The sequence below is a fragment of the Plecotus auritus genome (assembly GCF_963455305.1).
Source record: "Plecotus auritus genome assembly, chromosome: 4".
Classification (NCBI taxonomy): domain Eukaryota; kingdom Metazoa; phylum Chordata; class Mammalia; order Chiroptera; family Vespertilionidae; genus Plecotus; species Plecotus auritus.
In genome coordinates this window covers 85,767,888-85,789,384 of record NC_137775.1, presented here as the reverse complement: position 1 = coordinate 85,789,384, position 21,497 = coordinate 85,767,888, and the positions used below count along the sequence as shown (strand labels likewise).

At 41.4% G+C, this 21,497-nt stretch overlaps 1 protein-coding gene across 1 annotated transcript; it reads right to left on the bottom strand.

The window, feature by feature from the left end:
- Positions 1 to 20,918: 20,918 nt before the first annotated feature.
- Positions 20,919 to 21,239, bottom strand: LOC308246724 (large ribosomal subunit protein uL15-like; the record flags this gene model as incomplete). Its single annotated transcript, XM_080665115.1, has 1 exon — positions 20,919 to 21,239. The coding sequence occupies one exon, from the start codon at positions 21,237 to 21,239 to the stop codon at positions 20,919 to 20,921; it is 321 nt and encodes a 106-aa protein (XP_080521241.1).
- Positions 21,240 to 21,497: the final 258 nt, after the last annotated feature.

The following is a 21,497-nucleotide window of genomic DNA, read 5'->3' as shown; positions in this document are numbered from 1 at the left end:
AATACTTCTGTTAGGAAAGTAAAGTGTCTTGTGAAGACAATTCTAAAATCCATCATATAGAAAATCTACCACAACTAATTAATATTTTAATTATCTACTTACTGCTTCTCATTGTGATAAGTATCATGAAAGATCCAAACAAAACTGAAAACAACCTTCAGTTATAATTCTCGATGCTGTGATCTAAAAAAGAAAAACTTCAAAACAAAAATAAATGATCACTGAAAGGATTCATGTCTGTGTTTTCTGAGAATTGGTTTGGGAAATTGAACATGAACCTGGAAAAGAAAGAATTCTGCATTGATGGAGAATATACGCTTTCTTAATATATTTTAGAGACTTTCTTAGAGGCAAGAATTTGTATTTTGTGGGGGCTGTGAGGAATGGAATTGGCACTGCTGAGTACTCTTAATAGATAGTTCAGTGCCATATTAAGAAGGACCTTATTGAAGAGTTCTCTAAATACTGAATGAGCTTCCTCAATAGTGAGTTCCCCATTAGCAAACATTTATATATCAGTTTGACAAACATTTGGAAGGACTGACTTTTAAGATTCTTTATAATATTGAATGGGTCTGGTAAATGAATTGACTTTTGTAGATATCTTTTACTCTTGTAGCCAACAAATAAGTTGAGGAGAACATAATATTAAAGGTAAACAATTAAAGAATAATTTATTTCAAAATTGGATCATGGAAAGAAGCTGATCAACCAAGGGGTACTGGGGAGGAAAGATTCTAACTAAGGTAGAGGTGTTGCTATCAGCAGGTATGCCACTTGTGGAGATCTCTACAAACCACTAAGAAAAAGGTTGGCCCATGAAGAGGCCAAGGCTGTGAAGGGCTCAAAGCTGAAGAAATGAACCTAAATCTATTGGGTAGGGTGGGATTTATGAAAATGATAAGGGTGGGAATATCAAGAATTATTGGAGGAAGCAGGAAAATGAGGCCTTGAAAAATGGGTAAAATTAGGTCAAAGCATTTTTGATAAAAGTTTAATTCCAAAAAGAAACTCTTCTTTTGAATAAAAGTTCCTTATTTTGACAATAATAAGAGCATGTTTCCGCTTCTTGATGTTTTGATATTGTTGTGTGGGCATGCATCCAGGAAATCACAGTGTTGATAAATATGCTGAGCCTGGGCCAAACTTCAGGCCCTCACAACCCACTGATACTATATTAGGAAAAACCTTGCCAGCAGATTCAGTGTAATTATACAGGTTGGGTGAGTTGCTTAGATAAAGACAGAGCAGTGCCTAGTATACTTAAATGGGCCACTGATTTGTACCCCTGTGGTGTAGTCACATATTCTTTGAGAATATAACAGGCAGTAGAAACAGAAAAAAAAAAAGCAGAGTACTTGAGTAGATATGCTCATCAATGACACAAATATTTTTGAAGTGAAAATTCAGGAGATGAAAAGATGGACCTAAAGTAAGATCCAACTGCCACGGCTAGTGCCAGTGAATATTTCTGACAGAATCTAGAAGTTTAGCCTGAACCAAAATTTAATCCCACTGCAGTCCACTAACATTGTAGCCAGTTCTGTTATAATACCTGTGTTGAAAACCTGACTGTGTTCCAGCATGATTGATATATTAAAACACATTTTTGGACAAAACAGATTGGCATTTGCTTATGTGTGATTTCACCCATGGAAAATACCAGGTAAATGCACAAAAGAGAACCTACTTGAACTAAGCCATGCAAGAATACACAAAACTCACACAGCTCATTGCCTGGGTCATGAGCCACATCCATGTACACATGGTGTAGGACTTTCCATCTGATTTCAGATAGACCTCCTTTTATCACTCTATAGTAACAAAAGCTGCCATCCTTTGGATGCCCAATTGCACAAGAGAATTTAAGTCTCTCTTTTTTTTTTTCTTCGAAGAAAATTACCGTATTTATTGTACTATGAATTTTTTAACCATTTAACATGTGTAAAACTATGCTACTGTTTTAATCAGGCTCCCATCTTTTTGTCTAATGTGTCACTGACTAAAGTTTTGAGTGTTGTGCTCTAGTTCCATTATTCTCATAAGCCCTGTGGTTCTTATTGTGATCATTTGCATAATGTGAAGATTTTTAGCAATACATATGTCATCTCAGAACAGAACTGATTGTACCATGAATATCCTTTGTCCTGTAATGGAGGTGACATTATATAGATTACTAAAAACTAAATGTCTCAGAGGACACTGATCCAAGTTAGCTACAGATATCTGATTGCCACCTTATAGTGGACAATAAGAGTGGTCAGAATACATAAAGCATCCAAGAAAAAAGAAGAGGAAGGAAGAAAGGGAGGGAGGGAGCAAGCAAGAGATATCTAGCACACTGATCATAATGTTCTCTGCAGCAATCTACATGTTACTAGATAACAATCTTCATTATATAAAACTGTTCTCTTCCACCACTTCACCTCCACACATACACACCCATCAAAATCCCATTCTCTTTCAGAGATAAAGATACTGCCTAGCTCATTTTCCTCTCTTTTCCACCTTAGCCTGACCCCAGAAGAGCTACTTAAGGTTGCTCCTGACTACACAGAAGTGGTACCTGAAACACAACTAAGATAGATCCACCTGTCCTTACAGCTGGACTTGGGGGAACTCCATGAGATTAAACCAGGTAGTAACTCTGGTTGAGGCTCCAGATTAATTCAGCAAAGCTCTTAGCATCCCAGTTATATACCCAGATACCATTTTTCACAGATTCCGCATTTGTGAATTCAACTGCGAGTTAACCAGAAATGTATGTGTAATATATATAAATCATGCACAGGTAGGGTCCCTAGGCCATCTTCCACCTGCTCGCCAGTCCCCAGTCTGGCCCCACCACCACCCACCTGGTTCCCCATGATTCCCCATTTGCCATGCTGCGATCGGAGCCTGCGGGCTCGGGGGAGGGACTGAGAGGTGGTCAGTGCACCTCATAGCGACTGGTCGAGCGGCTGTTACAGTCGTTACACCATCATGGTTGCTGGGCTTTTATTATATAGGGTGTGTGTGTGTGTGTGTGTGTGTGTGTGTGTGTGTGTGTGTGTATGCACATAAATATATATGGCATATGGACACAGACAATAGTGTGGTGAAGGTGAAGGCCTGGGAGAGGTGGGTGCAGGGTGGAGGGGGTCAATGGGAAAAAAAGGGACATCTGTAATACTTTCAACAATAAAGATAAATAGAAAAAAATAATTTATAAATCCCAAGCAATACATATGTCATCCCAGAGCAGAACTGATTGTACCATGCAGTGATTTGAGAGTCATTCACAGACATGAACAGGGCTGTGAGAAATCTGAGTCCCCATCAGGTGTGTTCCCAACTGAAATTGAACAAGGTGACTCTCTGCCTTCTCTTTCAGCTCTCAAACTGTAAATAGATATCTTTTTTTACAGTCTATTTAGTGCCACATTTTTTGCATTTTTGTACTTTTTTTGGTGGTTTTGCATGGCTCCAAAGTGTTGTGCAGTCGTATTGCCTGGTGTTTCTAAGCTCAGGAAGGCTGGATGTTCCTTACAGCCTGACGTATGTTAGATAAGTGCCAGTTAAACATAGTGCTGTTGGCTGTAAGTTCACTGTTAATGAGTCAGCAATATATATGAAAGTATTTTTAAACAAAAACACACATAGAACAAGGTTATGCATTGAATGGTTGACAAAAATGTGATCAGAAGCTCACAGGAACTTAACTGTGTACTAGTATTTCCCCAAGGGGCAATGGTTCAGTACTTCCTAACTTAGAGAGCAATGTAATAGGTCATAACTACCAGGAATAATGACAATTAACTCCACAACAAATATATCATTGCAGTTACCTTTCATCTGTCAATATTTCTGTATTTCTTTGTTCTAATCATTAGGCACAGAATATGTGGTAAGGTAGGTAGGACTTAACTCAGATGTTTCAGAAAAATGACCATGCTGGGTGGTGGTTAATGTTGATAAAAATTGGCAACTGAATCAAGGCTTATTCAGTGATTAAGGTGCCCCTCATTGACTCTTCTGCTTTAAGACCTGGGAATTGAGCTACCAACTTGGATATTTTTTTCTTCTTGTAGTAGTAGTAGATTGGTAGATATTGTACAGGCTTGGTTTCTTTGGATTTTATTAATAGACTAGTGGCCTGGTTACATGGATTCATGTACATTGAAAGGAAATTAATTAGAAGGAAGATTCATGAGATAATTACGTTACTACAAAAATTACATGTCAAAATAGTATATATAATATAGTATTATAAAATTAAAACATGCATGCGATTGGTGCCGAGAGAGCTTTATATGTATCGTGCATGTGTGAGTGTAAGTTTATTTTTAAATTGCCAGTGCACATCATATGTGCCAGCCTGTCAGTTGATCAGATGGTTGGACAGACGTATGGTTGGTCACTTAGCCTTTTATACATATATAGATAAATAGAATTAATTTGCGATGCAAATAGAAAAGGATAATGATAAAGGGACATATTTTTAAAGTTATTATAAGAATTCATCATAATGAAAAACATAAGAATGCTAAGCTTGCCATATAAATATACTGAAAGTCTGACAAGGGTAACTAACTGAGAGAGAAATTATTGTTTGTCCTTTCTGTGTTCCTTCCTCTACTTGTGTGTCTCCTTCATTTTGAAGGAGGTATCATGGCATTCAAGATTCCTTGCCCAAAAAAAGCATTGTGTTTCAAGAATAAAATATTTTCTATATCCTGAAACTCAAGACCCAATGTATAGCATATGCTTAAGAGCTAAAGCAAGAAGAACACAACAAAAATTGTTGCTGAATCACTACTGTGTACATCCCTACCAACACATATCATAGACTTTTGAATATTATTATCTGGGGGAAAACAATTACAAGTAACACATGCATAGCTATATGTTTATAGTTTCAAAAGCATGCTCACATACCTTCACTCAAGTAACCAATGTATTTCTGAAAGATTTATCTTGCTATTTCATCTTTACATACACATGTACTTATAAGTGAATATTTATTCTATTTATTCTTTTTATTATATTAAATGTTAACAGTATAAACTAAAATACCTCAGATTAGTTCTAAATTATTATCCCCATTTTATCAGTATGAAAATTAATGTTTCTCTTTACAAAGTCACTTGCCAAAGATCTATACTCATAATAGAGAAATATGCAAATTATCTGTTACAGTATCACGTCACGACTGGATCAGTAGGCTGTGTCCCTGCCCTCTGCTCAGGCAGCTGCAAGGCCTGGGGTAGGATAGGATATGATAGGAGGAGATAAGAAAAGAGAGGGAGAGGAAGGCAGGCCTGCATGCAGACAGGCTGAGAGGAGAAACAGAAATACAGAAAGGGAACAAGAAAAAGATGCAGGAATGGAAAAGGGAAGGAAACACGGGGCTGCACATGGGAGGGGGTGGTGACGGGGGGGGGAGCAGGTGCGCCTGGCGAGGGGCAGGGCGGGAGCCCAGTGCAGATGCAGGAGGAGGGCAGTGGCTCCTGGCATGAGCCATTGGCGGGGAGGCACCCATGGGTCCGGGATGGAGTGGTAGATAGTCCAAGGCCTTCTGGGTGGAGGCACTCCTGCTTCATGGCGGCAGCAGCAGCGCCTGGGCCACATGGGCCTTGGCCACCCTCACTGGGCTAGGTGTCCTGGGCAAGGAATGGGAACAGGACGACAGCAGGGAGGCTGGGGAAGGGGGAGCAGCGAACACCTGGCCGGGGCTGAGCCCTGGGCTGGGGTTAATGCCCCGCCCCCTTCCCCCCCCCCCCCGCCGAACGGAAGCTTTAACAAGGGAGGGAGGGAGGGAAGAACTTTATAAAGGAGTCAGTAGAGAGCAGAGTTAAAGAAGGAAAGAGAATGTATGAGTGAACTGTAGGAGCTATAATGAAAATCAAGTATAGTTGTGTACTGGGGACAGATTTTAAAAGTAGGAGTCAGAAAAGAAAAAAGATAAATGATAGTGAATAATTAGGAAGGTAGATAGATATTAAAACAGTGGAAGTAAGTAGAGAAGAATGTCTGGGAAAGGTAGGATGATGGAGAAAGAAGGAGGAAAGAAAAGCTTTAAAGGGGAGCCAGTAGAGCTTAAAAGGAGAATGGAAAGAAGGAAGAAATGGAGGGGGGAGCAAAGCAGGTCCAAGGGAGGAAGTGAAGAAAAAAATTAAGGTGAGAAGGAAGGAAAAGTTGAGGGAGGTCAAGGGTAAAGATAAAGGAAAGAAGGAATGCGGGGAGGGAGAGAGGGTAGGAGAAAGATGGGAAGAAGGATGATGGACAGAAGTAGGAAATAAGAAGGAAAGAAAAGTTTATAAATGATGAGTCAGTAGGAAAATCCTATCTAATAAAAGAGTAATATGCAAATTAACCATCACTCCACTACAAAAATGGCGGCGCCCATAGCCACAAGATGGCGGCGCCCAGTCCTCTTAGCCCCACCGGAGTCCCCCAGTCTGCCCAGTGGCGGCAGCCCGGGGTGTCCAGCTGGGAGGCACCAGCGCCTGGCATGATCCCCGGCCACAGCCTGGGCTGGGGTCTCAGGCCGGCAGGGCCGCGCACCCCCGCCATGCAATCTTCTGCCACAGCCTGGGCTGGGGTCTCAGGCCCGCAGGGCCGCGAACCCCACCACGCGATCTTCTGGCCAGCAGTGGCAGCCTGGGCTGGGGTCTCAGCCTGGCTGGGGTGCACCCCCTGTGGCGCGATCCCTGGCCAGCAGCAGCAGTCCAGGGTGTCTGGCTGCAAGGCGCCCACCCCCCACGCAGTGATCCCCGCCCAGTGGCGGCAGCCCGGGGTGTCCAGCTGGGAGGCGCCAGCGCCCGACGCGATACCCGGCCATAGCCTGGGCAGGGGTCTCAGCCTGGCCAGTCTGAGGAGGCAGCCTTGGCTGGGGTCTCAGCCTGGCCGGGGTGCGATCCCCTTCCAGCCGTGGCAGCCTGGGGTCTCAACCACTGAGTCACACCAGCCAGGCAGATATGGAGGAATCTTAAATGTTTCTTTTTTTAAAATATATATTTTATTGATTTTTTACAGAGAGGAAGAGAAAGGGATAGAGAGTTAGAAACATCGATGAGAGAGAAACATCCATCAGCTGCCTCCTGCACACCCCCCACTGGGTATGTGCCCCCAACCAAGGTACATGCCCTTGACCAGAATCGAACCTGGGACCCTTGAGTCTGCAGGCCGATGCTCCATCCACTGAGCAAAACCAGTTAGGGCTGTCCAATATGCTAAAGAAAAAACCCTAATAAAGAGGGAATATGCAGGGGAGGACATTTGGGAGTGACTGGGTTGTCAGGGGAGACAGTTGGGGATGATCAGGCTGGTAGGGGAGGGATTAGGGGGTGATCAGGCTGGCAGGCAGAAGTGGTTAGGGGCAATCAGGCAGGCAGGTGAGCAGTTGGGAGCCAGCAGTCCTAGATTGTTAAAGGGATATCTGACTGCCTGGATTTGGCCTAAACAGGCAGTCAGACATCCCCCGAGGGGTCCCAGATTGGAGAGGGTGCAGGTTGGGCTGAGGGACACCCCCCCGCAGTGCACCAATTTCATGCACTGGGCTTCTAGTGTGTTACATAAAGGAGAGAGAAAAATTGTGTGAGAGGGAGAAGCCAATAAGGAAGTCAATACAATTGTGTGTGAAGGGGATAAGATTAAAAAAAAAAGTTAATAGGGGTGACCAGGCCAGCAGGGGAGGGAAGTTAGGGGGATCAGGCAGGCATGTAGAGTGGTTAGGGCAGGCAGGCAGGTGAATGGTTAGGAACCAGAGGTCCCGGATTGCGAGATGGATGTCCAATGAGGGATCAGGCCTAAACTGGCAGTTGGACATCCCCCAAGGGCTCCCAGATTAGAGAGGGTGCAGGTTGGGCTGAGGGACACCCCCCCACACACTCCTTGTGCATGAATTTCATGCACTGGGCCTCTAGTATGAAATAAGATCACAGTTGAACTTCATTTTAACTCATTTTATCTCTATTTAGCCTTTTAATGTTAATAATTACATATTAATTAAAAGCAATCATAATAGCAACAAAACATTTTTCATGCGTTATAAATTAGAAAATCTTCCCCAACACTCACTGATGGGCTATAGTTTGCATTTCAAAGAAAATTATTTTGTTTGCTAAGAAGTTATTTTCAACAAGTATATTCTTCCACACAAAGCAAAAAATTAAATTAAATATGACTTCACCAAACTCAATTTATCTCATGGAAGTATGTATAAAAATGCATTTGGTAATTTATTTTTATAATGTTAGACAAATTAAAGTTTGTTTTGATAAAATTATATTTAAAAAAAATAATTTCTGGAAGTCAATAATCCCTGTTAATAACATTTAGAAATTTTTGTTTGTCTGGATAAATTTAGCCAAAGTCTCTGATATAAGGTAGTTTACAAAATGGCTTCTCTGAGATAAAACAAAGAAATGACATTTTGGCCTGTTATGACTGTTTACTGATTCATAAATGGTGATTCATTGGGTTTAGAGAATCACAAATAAACAGAATGATAACTGTGCAATGTGCTAAAATAATGAGATTCACACAAAATTTCTTAATACATTGGACATTGTTTCATTATTTTAATTCTAGTTCTAATGGAATGCACCATCTGCGCGCCAATAACTACACTGAGCAGAAAACATGAAGAGAACTAGGCAGCTGCTGCCCTGTGGTGCTGAAATGTAGTACAGGCGTCCTCAAACTACGGCCCGCAGGCCACATGCGGCCCTCCGAGGACATTTATCCGGCCTGCCGGGTGCCGCTGCCTGTCCTGCTTAGCAGCCGACTCGTTCTGGGCCCGCAGTGCGCATAGGAATTTGTTCATAGTTTTTTTTTTAAACTATAGTCCAGCCCTCCAACGGTCTGAGGGCAGTGAACTGGCCCCCTGTTTAAAAAGTTTGAGGTCATATGGCAACCCATACTTATGATAATATTTTTCTTTTTCTTGATTTATAATAATTTCAGATATTTATACATTCTTTTATAATACCTTAGGAGTGTTAAAATTTAATAATGTAAAAGCCCTGTTCTAGAATCTTGGATTGCAAAAATACTAGTAATTGAAATGAGTTCAGGAAGAGCTGGGCTATTAAGTCTAAAATTCAGAAGGTTGTTAAAGAATTAAATGAATTAATTGTAAAGTATTAGAAGAATTTTTGGAACATAGTAAGCACTATTTAGGTGTTTAATAAATTAGTTATGATGTTAACTTACATATATATCTTTATGATAAGCATCTAAACATTTAAAAACAATAACAATATTATGGGAAAATATGAAAATAATTATAATTTGAATATAAAGTATTAAAATTTATCTAGCTGAAAAAATAAACCACATTTTTAAATAAAACATTTAAATTTTTTTTAAATTTATATACCAGTAAATATATATCTTCCCTTGAAGAACCTTCTTATTATTTTCAAGTACACATAGACCATCTCAAAAATTAATTGTGTAACAGGCCACAAAAAAAATCTTCATAAATTTCAAAGAAAAAGATGTAGTAAATTTTCAATGAATTTGGAAATCAACAACAAATGAATAGCCAAAAAAATATGTAAACCTAGAAACTTTGAATAAAATACAACAATAAAACCAAATACAATTTTATTATAGAGAAAATTCATAAAAAATAATTACAAAGCACAATGTAATTAGGAGAGTTAATGGAAGTTAAACATTTACACTTCAACAGTTGTAAGAAGTAGCTTAAGTGATGTTTAAAGGACAATCTCTTTTTTAATATAGTTATAAGAAAGAAAGTAGGATGGAAAACCATATAAATTAATAATAAAATGTATGCAAAAATATAGGAAGATTAAAAATATTAAAAACAAATAAAAACTAAATAGTAACAAGAATGCAAAAAGAAATAACAGAAATAATATAAAGAAATTTTAAACAGGGACAAAGTTGAAAGCCTTAGTGGTTGATGAAACCTCACCCTAAAAGTAAAATACAGTTGATGCTAATGACTTTAAAAAGGAAAAACTTTTCTGCTGGTGCTGAATGATGGATGAAGGGATTACTACTCTGACACACATTTCTGTGAAAGAGAGGGCTAAGGGACTACTTGACTATCGCTGCCAAGTAGCCCTGTTTGCCTGCCTCCTTTGGCTTTTATTGTCATAACAGCTTGAACTAAAATTAACCTCTCGATACAATCAGCAAGGTAAGCATCCTTGAGAAAGTATATGCTTCTACAAGGTCGGTCTTAAAAGACTAAACATAGAGATTCTAGCAAAATACCCTGGTGGCGGGGATCGGACTTGTTTGGAAAAGTCAAGGTAGGGGCTGCCACCTTTGGCAAGGTACCCTCAGAGGCCCCGACCTTTCAGAGAATCCTCCTTACAGACATTCCAACCAAGTCCTGTGCTTACCCACACTTTTTTAACTTTCTCAGTATTAAAAGTAATAAAATAGCAACTATTACATATTTTATCAGATGATTCATGCCATCAACATGACTCAACATTAATAATGTTGACTTTCATCATTTAGTCAAGGTGGTGTCTACCAGGTTTCTGCACTATAAGTTATATTTTTCCCCCTCTAAATATTGCATGTCTATTGAAAGCAAGTCATTAAGTCTAGCCTACACACAAGGGAAGTAGAGGAAGAGATACAGATCACTTTCACCTCTTGGCAAGGGGATATCTAACTTATATTATTTGAAATTTTTCTGTAAGTTCTGTCCCTCCGTCTCTCCATTTGCTTATTTATGCAATCATTTATTCATATCAGTAGATGACTCATGAGTATTTTTTCCTCTGGGTTGTAGTCTAATGTAATATGATTTCCTTTGTTGCTCAAGTTGCTCCAGCTTTGACCATTGGGAGATTTTTCAGGTTGACTCTTGCATTCCTTTAGCATGTCGCTTTGTTTTTTGAGAATTTCCTTGCTTTCTGTCTTTATGAGATGCTCTAGAATCTAGACTCTTCAGGTATTTCCTCTGCTCAGCCCTGGAATCAGCCATTTAAGAAGCCTGAGCATTATTAAAGAACTAGAAGGCCGGTGCATGAAATTCGATCCTGGTGGGATCGGGCCTAAACAGGCAGTCGGACATACCTCTCACAATCCAGGACTGCTGGCTCCCAACTGCTCACCTGCCTGCCTTCCTGATTGCCCCTAACTGTTTCTGCCTGCCAGCCTGATCACCCCCTAACCACTCCCCTGCCAGCCTGATTGATGCCTAACTGCTCCCTTGCCAGCCTGTTTGCCCCTAACTGCCCTCCCCTGCAGGCCTGGTCACCCCTAACTGCTCTCCTCTGCAGGACTGGGTCCCCCACCCCCCAACTGCCCTTCCCTGCAGGCCCGGTCACCCCCAACTTCTCTACTTAGATGTTACTGTTCCAGGCTTTCTTGGAAGACAGATCTAAAAATATATGTGTATACTGTTAATGTAAAACATTCAAACCTGTAAAGAATTTTTGTGAGTTTATTTGAGCCAAACTGTGGACAATTGCCAGGAAGCAGTATTTCAATGGATTGGGATAGTGCTCCAGAGAATGGTGGTCTTTCATCTATTTTTATACAGTGCAATAAAAGGAGGAGATGTAGGTGGGTTACATGAAATCCATTGGTGGTAGACTAGAGAGTCAGGAGAAAGCTAACAGTGGTGAGAGGGGGGGAGCGGGGGCGTGGGGGAAGGGAGGTATTAGGTGGGTGCAGGATAGTTAACAGTCAACAATTAACATGATAACAATAACAATGAAGGAATTTGTGGTATCTGTCCTGGTGCCCAGGCACATTAAATTGTGCCCCAAGTGGTCCAGAAAAAGGGAAGTTACAAGTAATCCAGACATTTCAAGGATATATTACCATAGATGCAAAAAGACAGATAAGCGCAGTTCAGATAAAGGTTGACCTTGTCAGTGAAGATACTGGCCTAGGATGTAACTATCCACCATAACTACTTTTAGTTAAAGTTTAATTTCAGACCATCCTTTGTGGTTACTTTAGGTCTCTGAGTTTGTAATACCATCACACAGGCCTTCCCTGAGCTTGCCAGGTTAGCATGTGGCCCCTTTTGTCCACAGTACTAATCTATTTGAAACATATTCCCATAATTATATCTGTATCAATAGCTGTATCATCCTATATAATAAATTGACTATCACATCCTTGCACAAGATGGCCACTTCCATGTGGTCACAAGATGGCTGCCCCCATGTGGTCAAAAGATGGCTGCCACAAGATGGCCGACAGGGGAGGGCAGTTGTGGGTGATCAGGCCAGCAGGGGAGGGCAGTTGGGGGCAACCAGGCTGGCAGGGGAGGAAGGGCAGTTGGGCGGACAAGGCTTGCCGGGGAGGGCAGTTAGGGGTGACCAGGCCAGCAGGGAAGGGCAGTTAGTGGGGACCAGGCCGGCAGGGGAGGGCAGCTGGGGATGATCAGGCCGGCAGGGGAGGGCAGTTGGGGGCAATCGGGCCAGCAGGGGAGCAGTTAGGTGTCGATCAGGCTGGCAGGGGAGTGGTTAGGGGGTGATCAGGCTGGCAGGCAGAAGTGGTTAGGGGCAATCAGGCAGGCAGGCAGGCAAGTGGTTGGGAGCAATCAGGCAGGCAGGCAGGCGAGTGGTTGGGAGCCAGCAGTTCCAGATTGGGAGAGGGATGTCCAATTGCCAGCTTAGGCCCGGGATTGGGCCTAAACAGGCAGACAGACATCCTCCGAGGGGTCCCAGATTGGAGTGGGTGCAGGCTGGGCTGAGGGATACTCCCCCCTCCCAGTGCAAGAATTTTGTGCACTGGGCCTCTAGTTAGTATATATTATGTATTGAGTTCCTAGTAAATGTGAGTTCATACTGTTCTCTCCACTCTAAATCAGCACTGTGGGATTCATTCTACCCTCACCATGTACTTATGTGCAATTTCTCTAAACTTAAAAAAACTGGCACTCAATATCCACCATCCACTTACTCTTTTGTACCTTCCCAAATACATGAAAAGTAGGTTCAGAATGGTTAATCTGCACTCCCTACCACCCCCTCTCAGGAATAACAAATTTGCCAACTCACTTTTATTGTGTGAAATCCCTGAGCAGCAATGATTTATTTGTTTCTACAACATGGCTCCAATTACCTGGATGCAAACAAAGCTAAACAAGAGCTTTCAGGACAATTTATGGTGCTATGGTGTTTCCCAGCAAGAAGCAGTCTGTTCTTAAAGGGATTAAAATTTAACGGCTCTTCCTATCTTGTTAATTTGACCTTTACAAGTTTTGGACCTTGATAATTTTTATCAAGCCAAGATCTTTGGTGAGTATTTCTCCATTCATCCATGAATGGATCAGTCAAGGAGTATTTTAGCTAAAAGCAGGCATGGTTTAGGATGATTGACAGAGAATTTTCTCAGGGCAAACTGAACTGTGCTTAAGGAGCACTCTCTTCTAAATTAGGTTTTCACATCACCTTATTACAGTTCTGTAAATGCTGAGATACTAAGCAGAGAAACTGACCTTATAAGCAAAGACTTAATTTTTAACATACAAATTTTTGTGGATGCAAGCACTGGTATCTGTCCTAATCAGGCAGGTTAGAGGAGGGCCTCAAAAAGACACTTAAGTTTACAACAGGACATGTGTTTTTATCTTTTTTTTTTTTGGGGGGGGGGGAAATACTGAGAATATTTGAAATATCTGAAGAAATTTTAAATTGAGTTAGAAGTAATTGAAGTAAATATTTATAGCTTGGTGAAGTGGGATTTTTGGACTGGAACATGCAGTGTTCCCCAAGGCAGGATGGTTCCCGGGCTCTTTGTCCCTGAGAGTCGAAGAATGAATCCAGCATGATTATTAAGTTTTGGTCCTGGGTTTGATTCCGGTCAAGGGCACATGCCTGTTTGTAGGCTTGATCCCCAGTAAAGGGTGTACAGGAGGCAGCCAATCAATGATTCTCTCTCATCATTGATGTCTCTCTCTCTCTCTCTCTCTCTCTCTCTCTCTCTCTTTCTCTTCCTCCCTTCCTCTCTGAAATCAATAATAATATTTTTTTAAGTTAAAAAAAAAAAAGGAGCAAACACCTCAACCAGTTATCCTCATGTGTAGTCCCTCAAAAACCAGTACTCCTTTCATACAATGCTAAACATATTCTTTTTTTTTAAATCCTCACCTGGGGATATGTTTTTATTTTTTTTTTTTTTTAGAGAGAGAAAGATAGAGAGAGATAGAAACATCGATCAGTTGCCTCCCATACATCCCCCAACCAGGGATCAAAACCAAAACCTAGGTATGTGTCCTGACCAGGAATTGAAACTGCAACCTTTTTTGTTTTGTTTTGTTTTGTTTTGTTTTGTTTTGTTTTGTTTTGTTTTGGTGTACTGAATGATGCTCCAACCAATTGACCCACCCAGCCAGGGCTAAACATATTCTCAACATATCATCTGGCAGTTGTGTTCCTTGGTATTTACCCAGAGGAACTGAAAACTTACATCCATACAAAAACCTGCACATGGATATTTATAGAAGATTGATTTATAATTGTCAAAACTTAAAAGCAGCCAAGATGTCTTCTGGTAGCCGAATGGATAAATTATGATACAAAGAACAGAACATTTTTCAGTAATAAAAAGAAATGAACCATCAAGCCATAAAAAGACATGGAGGAGCCTTAAATGCATATTACTAAGTGAAAAAAGTCAATATGAAAATCTACATATTATATGATTCCAACTATATGATATTCTGGAAAAGGCAAAACTATGAAAACAGTAAAAATATCTGTGGTTGCCAAGAAATAGGGGGAAGAAGGGCTGAACAGTCAGAGCACAGAAGATTTTTAGGACAGTGAAAATATTTTCTATGATATTGTAATGATGGATACATGTCATTATATATTTATCCAAACTGATAGGATGTACAACACCAAGAGTGAACCCTAATGTAAACTATAGACATTGGGTGATTAAGATGTGTCAGTGTAAGTTCATCACTTATAACAAACATTCTACTCTGGTGAGAGATGTTGATAGAGGGGGAGGCTATGCCTGGGGTGGGCGGTGCAGAGAATATATAGGAAATCTCTGTACCTCCCTCTTACTTTTGCTGTGAATCTAAAACTTCTCTAAAAATAAAGTCTTTAAAAATTAATACTGATTCCCTCCCCAAAACAAATAAACAAACTAATGCTCCTAACCCAGTGGTTCTCAACCTTCCTAATGCAGTGACCCTTTAATACAGTTCCTCATGTTGTGGTGACCCCCAACCATAAAATTATTTGCCTTGCTACTTCATAGCTGTAATTTTGCTACTGTTATGAATCGTAATGTAAATATCTGTGTTTTCCGATGGTCTTAGGCGACCCTGCTAGTGGTTCTGTAGAACCTAAGACCATCGGAAAACACAGATATTTACATTACAATTCATAACAGTAGCAAAATTACAGCTATGAAGTAGCAACGCAAATAATTTTATGGTTGGGGGTCACCACAACATGAGGAACTGTATTAAAGGGTCGCGGCATTAAGAAGGTTGAGAACCACTGTACCGCTTCCATTAGTCACCATGTTTGTATATAATTTACCTTATGAAATAGCCTCTACCAAGAGGCCTCCCTCTCACATATCTAATTCATTTCCCATCTGTTGCTTTTCCCCTGTTTCTAAATTCACTACTTTGCTCTTACAAACATTTATAATTGTGCTGTCAGTGTACCACAATTGCTACAATTGTTTTGTTGTTGTCATAGTGATTTGTCCCCTACACTAAACTGTGAGCTGCATGAGAGCAAAGGCCGTTCACATTATTGAATGATCCCTTACAAAGAGGAATCAAATGAGAATAAACCCTGTCTTAATAAAGTTCACTGTCTAATAGAAGTAAGTAAAATCCCTATAAATCATATACAGGGATTTCAAGTTTTCAGAATTCTACAAGTTCTTTCAGAGTCCAGGCATCATTAGCAATAAAGCAAATGAAAAGCATTTGCAGTAAAACTAAGTTTTATCTACATTGTTGTGGAAAACAAGCACAAGAAAATTTTTCTGAAGCACCTACTGGGGGGAAGGTGAGATCCTGAAGTCCTAGTGGTATATTAAAATTACAATAAAGGAAACTAAGGAACAACATAACATTTAATAATTTTTTTTTAAAAAGGAACACCAATGAAAGGCAAGCTTTGCCGCCAAGGACCAAATGAGAGAGGCAAATAAATGTTCTCTGAGTTGAAGGTAGAAACATATCACTCTGACAGGGAAAAAATGCTGTTTCACAGAGTAAACTGGGATTAAGTTGGAGCCTTTATATAATGATTTCGGTAAGTGGGGAGAGGAAAAGGTGTCTTAGAATGTGTATGGCATGTTTAGTCCACAATGAATATATGGTTTCTCTCTGGCTGACGTGGACACATATAAGGGCCTTCTGGAGGCTCCACCCAGCCTCACTGAATCACAAGATTTTAGTCTACCTGTGTGACTGTCCTTCCTGCTTAGACCTCTCCTCCCATAGCCTGTGAAGATCATAAAACTGTTACCTACTTAAGTTATAACAGATAATCTGTATTTAAAAATTAATGTGAACATCCCCAATAGGGCTGTTTCAATCTCAAATATTTAATCCAAGGAAAGCAGATAATGAATCACAATGAAGAAGGGAAAAATGCATTAATGAGTAAAAATAGCACTATCTTTCAAGTGTACACAATTAGGGCGGATTCTGGAGTTATGAATGACTTTTATAGAACCCATGGGGACAATTTAGTCCATCTTTATTAGCGTTACACTGCAAATCAACTTTTCTAAAAAAGAAGTTTTAAATCACTTTCCTTATTGCTGCAATGTTAGGGTCACTGAGGCCAGGACCTCCTCGCTTCAATTATGGACTGAAAGGGCGGGGAGAGACCGACTCCATGTTCCCTTTGTTCCATGTCCTCCACCTCATGGAGTCAGGTTCCCACCCTAGAACCTCTCCAAGAGCCCAACCCACACTTTTGAATTAGCCAATAGAAATGCAAGAGGAAAGTAAGCCATGCCCTGCCCCCATGTGCAACCTGACCCCGACCAATCAGCGGAGGCCACACTACCTCACCCCTCCTACCTCTCCCAGGCCCCCTATAAATCAGCGCGTTTGGGGTCTGGGGCTCTCTCTCTCTCCACCTCGCGGCTGCACCGGTGGGTGTGTGTGTGTGTGTGTGTGTAGGACTGAGCTCGAGCTAGCTCGATTAAAGGCTCTTTGCTTTTGCATCGGACTCGGCTCCCTGGTGGTCTTTGGGGATCACGAAATCTGGGCATAACAGGACAATCCTTTACCCCTTGGTTTGTAGCTTTGAATACAGAAAATTGCTGGAGTCAGAAAGCAGGTTTTATTGTTTCCTCTTACCTCAGAGAGCAAGAATGGTAATTTAATTCAATTAAAAATTATATTTAGCCCTGGCTGGGGGACTCAGTTGGTTGGAAAATTGGCCTGTACACCAAAAGGTTTCAGGTTCGATTCCCAGTGAGGGCACATACTTAGGTTGCGAGTTGGATCCCTGGTAGGGGCACATACAGGAAGCATCTGATCATGTATAGATTTTTGTGCATAATTTCATATTCTGAAACCCTACTGAAGTCTTTTATTAGTTCTAATATTTGTTTTATAAACTTCTTGGCAATGTCTATGTATAAGATCATGTCATTTGCAAATTAAGACAGTTTTATTTCCCCCATTCCATTCTGAAAGACTTGTTTTCTTTGCCGATTGCTCAGGCTAGAACATCCAATACAGTGTTGAAGAGAATTGTTGAGAATGAGTATTGTTGTCTTGTTCCTAATTATTAGAAAAGTATTTAGCCTTTCACCATTAAATATGATGTTATTCATAGCGTTTTCATAGATGCCCTTTATCTGGTCAAATAAGGCCCTATTGTTCCTAATTTGTTGAGTGTTTTCTATCATGAAAAGGTGGTCGACTTTGTCAAATATCAAGTTTATTGAGATGTATATAGTCATATGTATATAGTCAATTTTCAGATGTTAAACCAAGCTTGCATTTCTTGGATACATTTCTATTGTTTATTTTGAATAGTTTTTATTTCTTTATTGATATTCTCTATTTGGTGATTATCATACTGCATCTCCTTTAATTCTTCAAGCATTTTTTTTTTATCTCTTTGAACATAATTATAATAGCTGCTTTGGAGTTTTTGTCTGCTAAATTCACCATCTGGGACCTTTCAAAAGCAGTTTCTATTGTTTTATTTTCTGTTTGTTTGTCCTGATTTGTTTTGTTTTGCATGCTTCATAAGGTTTTGCTAATGACTGGATATTTTAGACATACATTGTAGTAACTCTCAGTGTGATCCCCTTCTTTCTGGGTATTACTGTTGCTGTCACTTTCTTTGTCATTTGTTTCTTTTTTATTCATTTAGTGAGAAGGCTGAATAACTGCAAATACTTCCCCACAGTGTGCAAATAAGGTACTTGATGTACCCATTCAAGTTTTTCCACCCTTGTTTTTGTCTTTTAGCCTGACTACCTAGATGTCATTTCTAGCTCTACATCACCTATTTATCAAAGGTTGTACTCAATCACCCTTAGCCAGTTACTTTTCTTTTTACCTTTTATCGCCTGATGGGTGACTTGGAAGTTGCTATCACAGTCATGGTGCTTATGGATTTTTTTACTCTAAGTTCAACCAGAAAATAATAACTTGTAGGATCCCTATTTCATTGGTCCTGAGAGGGCACTTGAGCATGCACACAGTCTTCCAGATGATTGAGGGTGAATGTAATTTTATTTTTAAACCTGACTTTCTAGGTGTTATTTCTGAGTCACAGCAGCTTACTACTGATCAGTCGGTGTTTGATCAGAGATGATGTTTCAGTTCCGTACTTGAGTGAGGCTTTCTTTGTTGACAGGGTTATGTGAGGGTTGGGGAATAGTTTAAAATCTCCCCCACCCCGAACCCTCTTCTGATTGAGTGCAGCCTGGTACAGTGGCATACTTGACTGTGATCCCATCTTATCTGTATCATTCCTGGTTCTGAAAGGAGTTTTTAGGGGTAAAATAGGCAGATTTAAGGAGATTTAGGAATTAGGGGGCCCATGGGGGAGAACTTCGGGGCTGCAAAGCTGGGAGCTGCCAAAAGGCATACATTCACAGAATAAGGGGGCTGGGAGCTGCCAAAGGTATACATTTATAGAATAAAGGGAGAGGAGGCCACCCATTCACAGAATAAAGAGGAAGGCCACAGGGAATTGAAAAACAAAAGGAAGAAAAAGAGGGGAATCCCATGTGGGGTTTGAGCTCTGAAGCTGCTATAGTGAGAAGGCTAACCCCTATTTGTAAAACTACTATTTGAAATTCTCTGCTATTTAGATAGTTCCTTATTCTGTAAAGTCAACTGTGCCATTTTTAGACAGTACCTTATTCTGAAAAATAACTTTGCTTTCTATCCTGCTTGAATAATCCTATCTAATAAAGAGGGAATATGCTAATTGACTGCCACTCCCTCAAAGATGGCAGTGCCCAAGCCACAAGATGGCAGCACCCAGTCCCCTCTGGCCCACCCCCAGGTGGGCCCGGCCACTCCATGCGCCTGCCTCCGGAGTCCCCCAGTCTCCTCAGCCCCCCAGCTGCTCAGGGCCGGCCTGAGGTACAGGCAAGCCTTGGATGGCAGCTACCCAGCTGCCCAGGGCCGCCCAAGGCTCAGGTAACCAGGGCCAGCTGAGGCTTGAGCTGCCGGCAGTGGCAGCAGCAGAGGTGTGATGGGGGCATCGCCTTCCCCTGATTGCCGGGTCACCTCCCACCCCTGAGGGCTCCCATACTGGCAGACTGTGAGAGGGGGCAGGCCGGGCTGAGGGACCCCCCACTCCAGTGCATGAATTTTCATGCACCAGGCCTCTAGTAAGGAAGATAAACTTGGCTGTCTGACCTTGTAGGCTAGAGACTAGATAATCCCATGCTCTCATGCCAAATGTGTTGTTTTCAAGGCCACAAGCTTCCAGCGAGATAACCGCTAAACACACATAGGGCTGGCTCTTTAATAAAAAGAAAACTCCTGTTTGTTGCTTTGCTCAGAATTGGAAAAACATTTTTTTCTCTGTGCCCACTGGTGTATAATAAAGTGGAACTCCAGCTCTCTAAGCATTGCTTGGTTTTTCTCTGGTCTTCTGCAATAAGAAGGGATATCAGGACACAAAGAACTGCAGCCTTTATAAACCTTACAAAAGAGCAGCTTAGTGGGTCTCTCTCCTCCTCCCAACATGGGAGTCTGTGCTTATTTCCCAATAGATTTCCAACTTGTCCTATACCACCTTTTGTCCGTGGCTTTATTCTTCAAATCCACCTGGACAAGGACCCAGGAAATCACCTTTGCATCCTGCCCAGAGGAAAAACCATGTGTTCCAGTTTAATTTCCACATTTCAGTTCTATCAAACTTCTGGTTGCTCTGCCATTTTCACAGTGTATGGACTTACTAAGCTCCTCTTAATTGCTCTTCACCAAAATCTATGCTATTTTCAACAATGCCCCTAGGCATGGAGTTCTCCATTTTCTGTCTCAGAATAGTCTTCTCATGCCAAGTTGTAGATGTCTTTGTCTTTATGGTCTGCCTTTCCCACTGAGCAGAACCCCTGTTCCCTGCACCATAGCTGGGGGCAGGGACCCACTTTCCTTGAAGTGACATTCTCTTTATGAGTGGGCACACAAACCAGCGAGCAGCTCCTGCTTTCTTGGTCTGCACTTCTCAGTGTAGAAACTCTGATCTGGATGTGAACTGCAGCAGGGCATTGGGGCCCCAGTATTCCTGGCCTGCCACACTTTGGGAAGAGCCTTTGCTCTGTGAATAGGATCTGGATGGAAGAAGGAAGACCATGACCTCTTAGTTGTACCTGCTTAGACTAGAATTTCTCTCAACACAAGGCTAGAGGAGGAGGAGGAGAAACACCAGAAACCTGTCCCTCCCCATATGAAAAATTTCTCCCACTTGTGGGCATTTTAATGAACTTCCCTCCATGTGGCTTCAAGCTACCAGCACACAGGCCCCACCTGCACCCTTAATCTTCTCCTCAGCTCTTCTGCCAAAGAACTTGGCCTTCACAATGACAGGCTGCCTTGGGAGCTTTCCCTTCCCCAGAACTTTGTAGTAGCCTGATTGCACCACATCCATGGAAGGAGCAGCTCCAGTCTTGTTTTTGGCAGCATTTACCCGCGTCTGTTCACTGACCAGGGTGCACAGTTTATCAAGGTTGACAGTTGGGCAGAAGCTCTGTTTCCTCTTTAAGTGGTGATGCCTCCCACCAGTTTTCCCAAAGTAGCCTAGGTGATATTTGTCAAAGTTCATCCTGGGATGATGCAAGCCACCAACATTACCTCGGCCTCCCTGGTGCTTCCTGTGCTTGCCGATGCATGTCAGTGGCAGAGATGAAAGAGCCTCATAGGAAATCTTAATCCCAAAATGAGAGTTCCCAGGAGAGTCAGCCTTTGTCTTCCTGGTTGCGCATGTTCAGTCAGAACTTCTGTAACATATACCTGGAGGAATGGGTGGCTCAAATGCCACAGAATTTCTGTTTTTACTGAGATTTAGACTCTCTTGGATAAA